The sequence below is a fragment of the Stegostoma tigrinum genome, chromosome 5 (genome assembly GCF_030684315.1).
Source record: "Stegostoma tigrinum isolate sSteTig4 chromosome 5, sSteTig4.hap1, whole genome shotgun sequence".
In the NCBI taxonomy this organism is placed as follows: domain Eukaryota; kingdom Metazoa; phylum Chordata; class Chondrichthyes; order Orectolobiformes; family Stegostomatidae; genus Stegostoma; species Stegostoma tigrinum.
The window spans coordinates 27,952,553-27,967,326 of record NC_081358.1 but is presented as its reverse complement, the minus strand read 5'-3'; the positions used below and the strand labels follow the sequence as shown (position 1 = coordinate 27,967,326).

General features: G+C 39.5%; 1 protein-coding gene across 1 annotated transcript; it reads right to left on the bottom strand.

The window, feature by feature from the left end:
* Positions 1-6,987: 6,987 nt before the first annotated feature.
* Positions 6,988-11,180, bottom strand: LOC125451903 (transcription factor 21). Its single transcript, XM_048529636.2, has 3 exons — positions 11,170-11,180; positions 10,611-11,061; positions 6,988-7,737 (listed from the first exon to the last, which is right to left on the bottom strand). Exons 2-3 carry the CDS (start codon positions 11,046-11,048, stop codon positions 7,651-7,653), a joined length of 525 nt encoding a protein of 174 aa, XP_048385593.1. The 5' UTR covers positions 11,049-11,061; positions 11,170-11,180; the 3' UTR covers positions 6,988-7,650.
* Between the last annotated feature and the right edge of the window lie 3,594 nt (positions 11,181-14,774).

Below are 14,774 nucleotides of genomic sequence, written 5' to 3'. Positions count from 1 at the left end.
TAGTTTAGTGGTCTTTGCTTCCTGATTCTGATGTTGAGATGATTCCTCTTTGGCTTGGCATGCCCTTAGTGTTCAGTTGTCTAGAAGCTTCCAATGGTTTCTAAGAAGTGCAGAGTGGCTAGTTGGAAAATATCTCTGAGTTATAAACTCAAACATCACAGCTCACAGAAGTTGCTACAGAGGAAGTAACTGTTCTTTTCATTTTAAAGCTGAAATTGTACTGCAGAGAACAGGCAGCTTCTGCTGAGCAGAATAACCACACACTTCTGTGTATTTCTCTCTCCCTCTGTTTGTGTGTCTGTAACTTGTTTCCAGCTCCAACCTGCTCAGTTAGCTGAGAACCAATTAACATCACATGTAAATAACTCCTCAGCTCCTGATATTCTGCAAATTGTAGGACCCAAGACCATCAAAAAATAAGAGTTCACAATAGGTATCAAATATATGGCTGTGAAATGTCGCTATCCTTGAAAATCTCTGCTCCTTTTGTAAAAAGGCAGTTATTTCTCATTGCAGTTCAGCATTTCCAAACACACTAAAATAAAAATTTATGGTTGTTACCCTACATTTATAATAAGCAGACTTTGAGGTTGATAAAGTTTTAGAAACCTACTGTAAGTATCCAATTGTAAACAGTTGTGTTTTGAGCCAGGCAGTTACATCTAAAATGAAAGTGATTTGGAATAAGAATTGTCGCTCAGCATTTTCACCAGAGTACGAGGTTAATGTGTTTGTTATTATCATGTGGAAGTGGACACAGATTTTGAGATCAGACTTCCCTAAGAATCAATGAATATCCCAGAATGACAGTGGGTTTTGTGTGGCCAGCAGAGTGAAGGTGCTACTTAACATTGTAGGAGTTCACAGGCAGATGCAGGAGAGAGAAAGTCCTTTGTCAAAGAGATGCATTTTCTAGCCCCTAAAGATTCTGAGAGATTCATCCCAATAGATCGGGGAAAGAATAATGATTGGAATAGGCATTACTTTTGCAAGTGGATTTAGGAAAGTCAAGGAAACAGAGAAAAATACCCGGAAATGATGCGTAAAGTAACTTCATGGCAAAACAGCGATGTGATGATTGGAGTAAATTAAGACTGTTTGCTATAAGTACTGTAGCTCTGAACAGGGAGCAATGGTTGATAAGTATAAGATTTTTGTCTTAAGTATGCACTTAAATTTAATATCAAGTCTTGTACACATTGTGAGAACTCTTCCATTATCTCCATTACTTTTGTCTTTTTTCCACTTAATTATACTAGCACTGGAGGGGGTGCAGAGGAGATTCACTCGGTTGATTCCAGAGTTGAGAGGGTTGGATTATGAGGAGAGACTGAGTAGACTGGGATTATACTCATTGGAATTCAGAAGCATGAGGGGAGATCTTACAGAAACCTTTAAGATTATGAAGGGAATAGATAAGGTGGAGGCAGGGAGGTTGTTCCTGCTAGCAGGTAAAACTAGGACTAGAGGGCATCGCCTCAAACCAAAGGGAAGCAGATGTAGGACTGAGGTCAGGAGGAACTTCTTCACCCAAGGGGTTGTGAATCTGTGGAATTCCCTGCCCAGTGAAGCGGTTGAAGCGACCTTGCTGAATGTTTTTAAGGCAAGGCGAGATAAATTTTTGAACAGTAAAGGAATTAAGGGTTATGGTGAGTGGGCAGGTAAGTGGAGTTGAGTCTCAAAAAGATCAGCCATGAATTTATTAAATAGCTGGGCAGGCTCGAGGGGCCAGATGGCCTACTCCTGCTCCTAGTTCTTATGTCCTTATGCTCTTATGTTTATTATCAGGTTCAATGACATTCCCCATAATTAATTTTCATGGTTTTTCCCTCAGTTCCCTAATTTGCATGTTTCTTTTGTCCCATCTCTCCCACTATTGATTATCATAATTAATTACCCTATCCATACGTTTTCTACCATAACAAGGTGAAGAGCTGGAAGAACACAGCAGGCCAAGCAACATCATAGGAGCAGGAAGGTGCTTAGCCTGCTGTGCTCATCCAGCTCTACACCTTGGTATCTCGGATTCTCCAGCATCTGCAGTCCCTATTATCTCTCGTGTGTTTTCCATTGTTGTGTTGCTGATGCCAATGTTACATATTTTTGCATCCATCATTTTTTTCCTAATAAACATTGATTGCCGCCTCCCCATTTACTGCCTCTATCTTTTCTGCATCTCTGATAGTCTGCAATTTTTAATTCCCATTCTTGAATTATCCTCTGGTTATGTATCAGTCATCCCTACTATGTTTAGTTCCTCACAATCCATGGCCATCTCCAGCTCCCTGTTTGATTATGAGCATGCAATGTATTGTATAAACATTGAAACTTATTACTCGTAGGATTTCCTCTGACTATATAGTTAACCATCTTTTAAAATCCTGTTTGATAAATTTATTTATTCCCTTGCCATCAATGTCATCCATTATTTTATTCTGCCTTGTTTTGTTTGGGTTTAGATTTCTTCCATCTCCTTATTAATCTTTTCCGATTGGACAAGTGTCTCATTCAAAAGCAAGTGCAGCCCATTCCAGTAGTAGAGCTCATTCTTCTTGCAGAGGTGATGTCAGTGTCCCATAAAGAGGAATTCTCCTTTCCTGCAATAGCCCTTTAGTCGCATGTCAATTCTTCTGATTTGTCTGCTCTCATGTCAATTTGCTTGCGACTTGGATAAGATCCTTACACTTGAGATCCGTTTTTTTTGTTTGGAGCCAAACTCCTTTCCACAACAGCTCCCCCTCCTCCTCTTCCGGCTTATGCCATTTATTCCAACATGAATCACATCAATTCTTTTCACCCTTCTCATTTCTCAGTTTTTCTCTAAGCACTATAACTTTATCTCGTACCTAATACTAGTCAGGAAACACAATATCAGGGATTCGTGTTCTTGCAAAGTATTCACAAATTTTAGAGTTTCCTGGCAGTACTACACTTCTGTTCTATTCATTGTCCAGCCAAAGTCTCTTTGGCTGCATTACAGCTCAGGTCCCTTTAGCCTTTCTATTTGTTCTCACAAATCATTATTGTTGAACAGACTAGTATCTGAAGCACCCCCTTCTCAACATCCCCGAAATCGCCATTAGCTTGTTTCCAATGAGTCATACTCACTCCTTCCTGAAACAGTATTCTCCTCTAGAGCATGACAATATTCTGGATATAACAATTCAGAAATTCCTCCATTTCCTTTATGTGTCAGATTCTCTCCAACTTGCAGTCTAACTCAGATACTGAAGAGATTCATGATGCGGACATTTCCTGCAACATGTTTGCTTAGGACAGTGTCACATCCAAGAAATGTAGTATATTGCAGTCTGAGCTCTGCCACGTCTGGATAGCTCATACACACACACACACACACACACGCACACCACATATCTTTCTACACAGATGCTGCCAGACCTACTGAGCTTTTCCAGCAACTTCTGTTTTTGTTCCTGATTTACAGCATCCACAGTTCTTTGTTTACATTAATTTACACCACCGTTATCTGCTGTGCCAGTCTAAAACTATTTTATAGCTCAGATGTTTCTGTTAACTTCTACCCGAAGAACTATTACGACTCCTATACTCCCATCTAATTACAAAATCCATTACCTACAGCACAGAAATTTTCACTTACACATTATGTATAATATTACATGTCAAAATTACTTACTTTCTTCTTCATAATTTCACTCATCCCTCATTTCGTTATTTATTTTGCAGTCCCAGAATAGACAAGGAGAGGGAAAGAAAGCATTCCTTAAAGTAAATATTAATTACATCTTAAAACCAATTTATCTGTTAAATAAATCATAATATATCTTTGTTCTTAATTTGCATATATCTAGTGAATGCAGTTCAAACAGAACAATAAACTTCTTTCTAAAAGTATGTATTTATATATCATATCTTTTTTATTGTTCAGATGTTTAGAGTTTCAATGTTGCCAATAATATCTTGCTAAATCCTATGAATCATCTCAGTGTTGGGTCTTGATAACATGTTTTAACAAGTATAAGAAAAAACATATTTTTGTACTGCCTATCTCCTAGTGGGTTGTTTCACACTAATTACAGCAAATAAATTAAACAAAACCAAGAAATGTAATGGTTTGCAAATGCATTTATTATCTGAATATGCAACATCATTTGTAGTTTATTGTACAGAGCCATTCAAAGCAAACTGATTTAAGATTCTATTTTGGAACACTGTTTACTTTAACTTGGAGTAAAAGGATTACCAAATAATTAAATAAGCTGCAAACCTTACCTTAAAATGATCAGTCTTTCACTAGCTTATTCTTTATACACTAAAATTAGGTTATTACATGCTACTTGTAGTCCTCATTTAATCTCATTCTGCTTACTCTTATTTTACATTAATATGCTAACTTAATGGGGCCTCTAAACTCAGTGAGTGCCATGAGATTCAGTTTAACAATGTTTCCTGCATTATCCCCAGCCTTTCCAGCTCTCTCACTTTCTTGCATTCAATTTGTGATCTCTGCTATGCCTTCTCGCTCCATCTAACTTCCCTGCTCCCGATGCCAAACTGCAACCTCTCCTGATCTAATCGAATAGGGGAGTATTGACGTGAGCACTGCAAGTGAGAGATGGCAGCTTTGGCAGTCATTTAAAAGAAAACATTGATTATAACAGACGCAGCACTTCTGCGACAACACTCGAGCTCTTTAAAAGAGAAATGTTAAGGGAGGAAATTTCAGCAAATGAAAGCAAGTTGGCTGGAAGAGTAGCAACTGCATGGTGGAACTGGAAATCAGAAAGTAGCTGATATTGGACAAAACAAGAACTGTGGAATTTGACAATTTCTAAGCAGAAGGTTACATTTGTCTGTTTCATTTTCAAATTTATAGTATCATTAAAGTTAATTCTTTTAGCAATGTAAAATATTTTAACTTACAGGTTTCATTTTCTGAAAATGAAAGTCCTATAGAACCTAACTCCTGTTTATACATTGATTCTTATGAGAACCTTTGTTCCACTTAAATCCATTTCACTATTTGCAGTGATTCTCAGAATTGCTGCCACAAAACTCAATGCATCCTAACTGATCTTCAAAGTGTTGAGATAAAAAAATTAAAATTAGATTGTTAAGTGCACTGTATAAGAGTTGGTAACCACTTTCATAGCACACAGAGTGATGTGGTATTAATTCCACTTTCGTTATCACTTGAACAGAAAGCTATTTTCATACTGCCTACCATCACTGGAATGAAATTGAGGAACACAGAGTCTAGAAACTACAGTGAAATTTAGGCTTTTTGAACAACACTGTCCAAATTGTTAGTCTTGTGTGAGTAATGAGCTTTGAGTAGGTTAAAATGCAACCTTTTGGGCTACAGATATTTTAATGACTCATTTTAAAACTGCTAAAGCACAAATCTTCTTTCATATACAAAAATGAAACATTTTGGTCATTTAAAAAATATTATTTGACTGGTATCATTCAGATGTTTTAATACAGAGTTTTCCACACCCACAAAAAAGTTATAATTTTAAGTGGAAAAAGAAATTATAAAATAACAGGGGTATTAATGTACATGTTGTAGTCTTGCAATATTTTATAGGAAGAATTTTAAAATGCATTCCTAGGATTTGAGAGTCACATGCAAAGGCCACATTTTTGACACTCATCCCCAGTTGATGCTCATAGAATCCCTACAGTGTGGAAGAAGGCCATTCAGCCCATCAAGTCCACATTGACCCTATCCTTACATTTCCTATGGTTGATCCACCTACCCTATACATCTCTGGACACTATGGGTAAATCAGTATGGCCAATCCATCTGATCTGCACATCTTTGGACAGTGGGAGGAAACTGGAGCAGCCAGAGGACACAGGGAGAGCATGCAAACTCCACACAAACAGTCAGTCAAGGCTGGAAATCCATCCTACGTCCCCGGCGTTGTGAGGTAGCAGGGCTAACCACTGAGCCACTGTGCTGCTCTAGTAGTGAGCTGCTTTTGGGGGAGAGTTACTGGATTTTAACCCAGTGCCAGTGAAGGAATCATGATATATGTTTAGGTTGCGATGGTGTGAGACTCAATGGGGAACTGGGACATTGCGGTGTTCCCATGTAACTGCAAACTTTGTGATTTCCAGGTGATGGAAGCTGCAGATTTGAGACATGTGATTGAAGAAGGCTGCAATGCATCCTGTAGAGATTACATGCAGCAGCATTTATCCCCCAAAATAAAACATTATCAAATACACATAACAAAAATAAAATAATCAGTCAAGTTTTAAAGATGAAAGGTAGTTCAAGCAACTGGGAACACCTTTGGTTAAAAAAAACTAAGAATTAAACATTTGGAATTTCTGATACAAAGGTTAAAATTCCCACTTAAATTGAGATATTATTGCAAACAACCTGAAATGTATTGCTCTTTCTAAGGTAAAATCTTCCAGTAATGGGCATTTTGATGGCAAACATGTAAAGTGCTATTGCTTCCACATATAAAATTATTTTCAAACAAAACTATAGTAAAAATCACTTTTATATATATATATATCTATATAAAACACTAAACTACACAATGTAAAGGATAAACCATAATCATGGAAAGCAGGATTAAGAAATGAGTGTGTTATAGGCTTAGTAGAAACTTGTAACAAAATACTGGAAGCCAGCAGGACAACTGCACCTTGATTCACAAATTCCAAAAAAAACTCTGCAATGTTGTTGAAAAACAAATTATTCTTTCCGCTACAATAAGAGAACAAAGTGTGGAGCTGGATGAACACAGCAGGCCAAGCAGCATCTCAGGAGCACAAAAGCTGACGTTTCGGGCCTAGACCCTTCATCAGAGAGGGGGATGGGGAGAGGGAACTGGGATAAATAGGGATAGAGGGAGAGAGGAATAAATAGGTCCGCCTCCCCCTCTCTCCCTATTTATTCCAGTTCCATCTCCCCATCTCCCTCTCTGATGAAGGGTCTAGGCCCGAAACGTCAGCTTTTGTGCTCCTGAGATGCTGCTTGGCCTGCTATGTTCATCCAGCTCCACACTTTGTTATCTTGGATTCTACAGCATCTGCAGTTCCCATTATCACTTGTTCTTTCCACTACCCACTGCAGTCATTATTTCACAATTTATATATCACAAGTTAATACTGCTAGTTAGGAACATGAGTAGGCCATCCAGCCTTTCAATGAGACCATAGCTGGTCTCTGGCTTAACTCCTTTGTCCCGTATCCCTTAATATTTTTGCTTAACAGAAGCTTATCTATCTCAGATTTAAAGCTCACAAAGTTCTCTCAATAATGATTGTTTTAATACTGTATGTACTTTCAGTGCGTGTAGGGCAGCATGCTAATACCTCACCCCAGGTTGTGTAAAGTAAACATCCATCGTTGGTCCTTAGAGTGTGTGTGTGTGTGTGTGTGTGTGTGTGTGTGTCAATTCACCTAACCTTTGAAATATCCTGCTACGGCCGACGTTTCCCTAATCCCTCGTCCACTCTTGACATTTTGCCGCAATTCTGAGCTTTGTCCTGCAAAGCATACAGTTGAAAGCCGAAAGCCTAAAATGGCATCGAAACGTGATGGACGGCGGAACCTCTCCCACTGAGAAAGACCACCAGGCTCCGTCCGGTGAAACGCCACGGAACGCTGCTTAGAGCGGAAGGAGAGGGAGCTGACTTTCAAAGCTAGACCGTGGTCCCACACAATCTGGACGTAGCTGTGAGATCTTTGCTGTCAAGGTCTGATCTTCCTGAAACTACGAAAGGCCAGGTCTGAAAGGTGAAATCAAGAGAATTAGGACAAAATATTGATTAAAGAAAAACCCAGAAATTGCTGGAAAAGCTCAGCAGATCTGGCAGCATCTGTGGAGCAAAATCAGAGTTAGCGTTTCGGGCCCAGCGACCCTTCCTCAGAGAAAAATATTCCACTGGTTCCCCAATGAAATAGCGAAGAACTGAACCCCGTTTTCTCAGCTAGCTTTGGCATTTCTACCGCTTTGAAATCTAACCAAGTCTATCCAGGAAACAACATTCGAAAGGAATGCAGATCAACTTATATAGACTCTATACAACATGCAATATCCTGTAAAAAGCGTGACACAAAAAGAGAATCAACGTGATGTATTTTTAAACGGAGCAGCTAGTAGATACGTGGAAGACCGAATTGTCAAACTGATGCTCAGTAATTGGACCATACGGACAAAAGATTCATACAGATACCCATACAGTTCATAGGTTCAAAGGCGACTGAATAGGGGTTACGCATCATTTTCTGACGACATCGGGTAATACAAACATAAACCACATGACCTCGTTTGTTTAAGGGTTGTGTAATTACAGCTGGGAGATTATTTGTTAAAATGTTATCCTGAAGAGAAAGTTTAATGTTGTGCTGTTTTCCATTAAAGCCTTCTGTATCACAAGGACAAAGCTCAGCTTGGATTGTCTAGACTGATTTGGATTCACTCGATTGATTCCAGAGATATGGTGTTTGTCTCGCGAAGAGGGATTGAGCAGTTTACGCTGAAACTCTCCAGAGTTTGCAAGAATGACAGAAGAGCTGTTTGAGGTGTATAAGATGCTAAAGGGGTTTGACAAAGTAGATGTTGAGAAGATGTTTCCTCTTGTGGGGCAATCTAGAAATGGCAGGTCATAGCAGATTTAAAACAGAGATGAGGAGAAATTACTTCTCTCAAAGGGTCGTGAATCTGCGGAATTCACTCCCCCAGAGTGTAGGGGATGCTGAGACAGTAAGACAATTTGAGGAGACAGACTTTCAAAAAAATTAGTAATTGGTGTAAGGGTTATGGAGAGTAGGTCAGGGAAGTGGAGTTGAGTCTGAGATGAAATCTACCACGATTGTATCAAATGTGGAGCAGGCTTGAGGAGCTGAATTGCTCCTATGTTCCTTGAGGTTTTGGGTTAGATGGTCATGTGCAGTTTTGAAAAGCCTGACCTTCATTATGAAACAAAGCAGTGTGAGACTCGGACCGAAATTAATCCTGAAAAGCTTTCGAAAAACAATGATCATTTATTCTTATAGGATTTAATATTTTAAGCGATAATATTATTTTGTCCTAATATTGTATGACTTGAAGAAGTCTTCACAGAAATCTCTCAATAACCTCAGCTTCGTGTAAACATCTCCATTTAATGGAAATGCAATAACGGGTAGTGTCTAATTCCGAGGCAATGTTGGTGCTTTTAAAAATCCTGGTGCTCTGTTCAATCCTATTTATTAACCCTGTGACATCCTCAGCTTTCAAATGCGCAGAAATCAATTGTTTAACATGTAAAAGGAATTGTATACTGATATATCATGGAATTACCTCAAAATAGGCTTTTTACAAATTAACGAAACAGTTATGTCGAAAAAAGAGATTTATTTTGAAAGTTGAAGTACTTCCGTTCTCAATATTAAGGACCAATTGCTTCAGCGGCAAAGCTTTATTTTTTTAAATTGTGACGGTGGCACATTGTATCATTAGTGAGTGTCATTATGTAAGTATCATAATTTAAAGCATTAAAGATTCGCCGCTAAAACAATTTGACTATGTTCGTATTGGTAATGTCCATTTTCTGAGTTGGCAGCTGACAAAATCTGTGACCAGGCGATAAACCAGCAACAAGAAATCTTCGAATCTCGCTGACTCAATTATCCCATATTCTACACAAACAATAACATCCGATTTATATCTGTTAATAGAGACAGGCCTCTGTATTACATCAACACGCAGACAGAATTATCTACACATCAGTCACAATGTCTTTGCAAGCGACTAAATGAAGAGTCAAGAAGCTTTTTTTAAATCTTGGTGTTTTCTCGAGTTTTTGAAAGCTGAATTTTCTTCGGGAGATTTATGAATTGTTCCATAATATAGTGGATGGCGCTTACTGACACACTTTATATAAAAACCTTCCTATGAAGATCTCTCTCGTGTGTACGGGGGCGGGGGTAGATCTGAACGTGGATTTAACAAAATGCTGTGTGTGCCACAATGCGTTGCCCCTCCCAACAGGTAGATAGAGAGATAGTAGGAACTGCCGATGCTGGAGAATCTGAGATAACACGGTGTGAAGCTGGATGAACACAGCAGGCCAAGCAGCATCAGAGGAGCAGGAAGAAAAGAAGGGTCTCAACCCGAAAGCTGCTTGGCCTGCTGTGTCCATCCAGCTTCACACCGTGTTATCTCAGATATATACATGGTGTTTTTTTTCTTTCAAGTGCGGTATAGCTGGTAAAGATCTGTTTTTTGTAAGCTCGGCAGAGAATATGCAGGAATTTCCAGTTCACTTTCGGCTATAGGTTGGAATGGAGAGGTTTGTGAAATAGGAGCATCAGACAGAGCAGAAACAGGCCAAAGGGGAATTGTTTACTAGTACAGTGCTCACATGTTAAATCGCAAAGTAATCGATTCACTTGCAATGTCCACACATTAAATCAGCAAGCGCGCTCACCTTGCAACTCACTGGGCGCTGGTTTACCTCGTGTCATTTTTAAAGAAACTATCCTGTCGAGCAGAACTTTAAATATAACATAGACAGATGCCCACCCATCACAACTGCAACCCCAATTTACACTTTATAAGGAGCGGGCATGAAGATGGATGCAATATCTACTTCATGCCACATTCACATTTTCTTACCAGATTTACCGGATGGACGTATCCATTTTCGTATTTATCGTTGGCCAGGATTTGCCTTAAGTGTGCAATGTAACTAGCTGCCAGTCTGAGGGTGTCCAGTTTGGAGAGTTTGGTATCTGACGGCACCCAGGGAAGGCTGGTTTTTAATCTGGAGAAGGCTGTGCTCAGCACTCTCATCCTGGCTCTCTCTCTGGCGTTGGCAGCGTTTCTCTGTGTCTGTTTACCGTCTTTGACTCGCTTGGGCAGTTGCTTTTTGCGTACGCCCGGCCGCCTCTTCCTCTTGGGACTGCAGTCGGAGCACGCCTCGTCAGTGGTTTCAGCCGAGATGTAGAACCCCGTGTCGTTCGCCTCGTGTTTGAAACCGTTACACCGGAGCTGGAACCCGTGTAACTCCATCTCCCGCAAGTCCTCAGTGTCACTGACAGATCCCGTCGACATGACAGCAGGCCCTCTGCAAAATTGAAATGAACCTCAAGTGAAAAAAGATTCCTCCTACAATTTTGTTAAATACCAAAGACAGATGCAAAAAATAATCTTTTGTCGACAAAAGAAACCCCACCTCCAATTCGTTCTGACTGCTTCCACTATCATTTTTAAACGGGGGGGATGTACCTGTTTGGATCTAACCATTCAATAGATGTGACGAACAAATTCTTATCACTGAGACTCAATTCCTCTAAATAAGGGCACGGGGGCGTTTTTTTTAAATCTTCCTTTTAATTCATTTTCTTTATTATTGAAGATTTGTTTAAACATTCTCGTATCTTTCATTCACGCCTGGAGTCTGAACTTTCAATAAATACTTCAGTTTCTCTTTATCCCGTGCCCAGTGGTACGTTCCATCAGGACTAGGATTCGAACGCGCTATTCCCAATCAAAAGCTGAGAGTTTGCTGGAGAAACTCGGAAGGTCTGGCCGTATCTCTCTAGAGAGAGGAGACGAAAGCAGAGTCAACGTCTCGTGTCCAGTGTTCTATCTTCAGGCCTTTCAATCAATTCGTTTGCAGCACAGATCGATTAAACAGCCCATTAATTTAGGACCATTCCTTATTTAACCAGAAGGTGGTTGTCATCTCTGTTTTAAAGTAAAACAGGCCACCTTCACTTCGGATTTTTAAAATAATGTGTAAAGTGTATGTCTAAACTGAAATACCTCTACAAATAAATGACAAGTCAGGAGTCCTTTAAAGTTACCGAATGAAACATATATTTTGAATGAACTATGTTCAATTACTAGCTGCATGACAGAATTGTATTCCTTAAATCCTAAATATTCGTATGTGATTTTTCCCGGAAAAATCCTCGGGTGCATAATTGGAACTTTAGTTGAAGTCAGGCTATAACGAATTTGAGGGCAAGATTAGTTAAACTCAACGATACATTTATGCATGGAGCTTTCTTATAATTTTTGGCTTAGGTGTTGACTGTATAAACACATTGATCTCCAAACATTAGCTCTGCCTTCTTCCCAAGGATGCTTCCAGACCTGCTAAGTTTCTCCAGCAGTTTCTGTTTCTGTCTCGGTTCTTCAGCATCTGCAGTTCTTTCTGGTATTTGCATGTTTGATAGTTTCTATCCAACTGCATTTAGGTCTTGTTATTTCATGCCTTAGATGTTTCTCTTACATTCTTTCAATGTCTCTGCCATGGAAACGCCAAGATGGATAATTTACAAACCCACTTGATTTCTGTCGGTGAAGCAGGATAAATAAAGCTTTATAAATGTTTGGCACTTTAGTTAGGAGCCGGATACATCTCCGTTGCATGCAAGCAGCACATAGGCCAGAACTGTACCGGAATCTGAACGCAGCTAATTGCAAGGGAAGATCAGCATCTAATGTCATCTCGTTTAAGCGTTGCGAATGATATTATAGGAAGATATGACATTAATGTCTGAAAAGCTGACCGTGCTGGGAGAGCCCTGATTGTTTATACAGATGTGTTCTAAAGTGATCTCTTCCGGGAGATTTATGGTCGAATTGATTGATTTTGTTAAACAGTTGTGGAGATCCTCTCGAGTCCAGAACGAATGCAGTTCTCACTTTCGTATCTTGGGCCTTTCTGCAGTAACCGTTCGCCGAGGACCCTGCAGGAAAGTATGGCCACCGGTCAGATTTGTGGCGGGGAATGGAGCCAAAGTGTTATCGCAGTGTCAGAGGAGGCCGTGCGAGTAATTCGATAAATCTTCGTTTGGATATGGGAAGCTCATTTCGCAACAATCTCTCCACTCTCTCCAAATTGGAGTACCAAAAGTCATCCTATTTGGTTCCACGGTTTTAACCTATACGTCTTTATGAGCTGATATTTATTAACGAGATGACATCCGAACGAAAATATTACATCGTGCCTTTCGTGACTTTTTGGAATTATTTATGATAAAAAAGTAATTGATTCGAAAAATCACACACATTAATTGAGTCTTTTTTTTCTAAACAAGAATCCTTTGCGGTAACTTGTTTTGTTTTATAAATTGTTGTTACCAGGAATTTGATGACAATGGATTTATTTGGGAGTTTCAAACAGTGCCTGCGCGGACTTTGATGAATGAGCCATAAAACCCAGTATGTGAACTAAAAGGGAAAGCTCATCAAATTAATTTCAAATGTTTTCTCCTGGCATTTATTACTATCAGAGGTTTTCTCGGGTACACAACTAAATCGGCAGTGAGTTTAAAAATCATTTTCGGCTTCTTATTTTGATTGGAACGGGCAGAAATTAAAACATCAGGAATTGCTAGAGTAGGAAGGTTCCGCTGACAAAGGAAACCGAGCCTAAATGAATGGCTTAACATGCAGAAATGCTCGATGCTGCTTCTGCCCCACGATTTTCAGATCCAGTTACATCTACCGAGACAAAGTCTTAAGAAAGCAGGAAATCGATTGGTTAAGGGTCTTCAGTGGGGTCAATCTTGCTTTTCCAAGCACAGAGGTGTTGATAAATACTCCATTGGCTCATTTGTAAACAAAGTGCAGATCTCCACTAATTACACCCAAGCTCTCTAACCTGCTACAGGTGGCTCTATACTTGATAGCAATTTAAGCACACCAAGCTGTTACAGATTACAAATAAAACAATTGAAACATTAAATAAATAACACGAACACTGTTTCTACCTTACGTTGCATTTCATAACATCGATGCCTACATTAAACCATAAGTGCGTTACAAATGTAGACAAAATAACATTCTGAAGTTTCGAGGATAGTCAAATATCATGAATGAAAACTTGAGCACGAAATATTTCGCTCAGTTCTTGTCAGAAGTGCGCAGTGCTGGTATGTACTATCATCAGAGAAACCCATTTCTGTTCATATTATAGCGTGAACATTGTACAAAAAAACGCACCCAATAAGCTCCAGTAAAATATAGTAAATTTTTTTGTGCTCCTGAGATGCTGCTTGGCCTGCTGTGTTCATCCAGCCTCAGATTTTGTTGTCTTGGATTCTCCAGCATCTGCAGTTCCCATTATCTCTCAAAATAAACTATATTTCGGTTTGTGCTTCGGCAGCCCACAGTTATCGTCACTCCTCGCCCCTGCTCTCCCCAGGGTCCTCCATTTCCCCATCGCCCCTGCAAATCCTTCCCTTTCACAAGTTACAATGCACTGTGATCATTTGCCGTAGCAAAGTCCTTACCTCAGGATTGCAGCACCCACCCATGCGAAGAAATTTCTATTTTTTTCACATTAGCAATTTGACATTAATGATCCGCCGAGTCTCTCAAAATTTCTTCCCTCTGTTCGTACATCAAAATGGGACTTGGTTAATTCAAGTTACCTGGACCAGTTGGACCGAAAGGTCTGTTTCCGCGCTGTGCATCTCGATGACTCCAAAATCCGACAGAAGACTTTGTATGATTAAATATTTTCTTACACTTGTTCTCCAAAAAGACTCTTCATGCCAAGGGTATAATTCGTGTGAATCTATCCTCCACTGAAACAGTGACCTGGTTATAATTACAGTTTCATATCTTTGCCCATGCGAAAGGAGAAGAATACGGGGTTTAAATTGTAGTTCATCATTCTATCAAAATGTGTTTTAAAAATCCTTGAAATGGCAGTGCTTTATGATTCCAGTCGTGTCTAAGCTATCTGATTAAAATGTGTTTTCAGTCACCTGTGACATTCTTCATCTTTCCGTAACTGGACGAGCTGTCTCACCTTCTCGA

What these genes read in the sequence shown, in the direction of transcription:
- LOC125451903 (XM_048529636.2), bottom strand. Translation starts at nt 11,048, where the DNA reads ATGTCGACGGGATCTGTCAGTGACACTGAGGACTTGCGGGAGATGGAG. An exon ending in ACGTCCATCCGGTAAATCTG is followed by an intron (nt 7,738 to 10,610) that starts GTAAGAAAATGT and finishes TTCACCTTTCAG; the next exon opens with ACCTGGCCTTTCGTAGTTTC.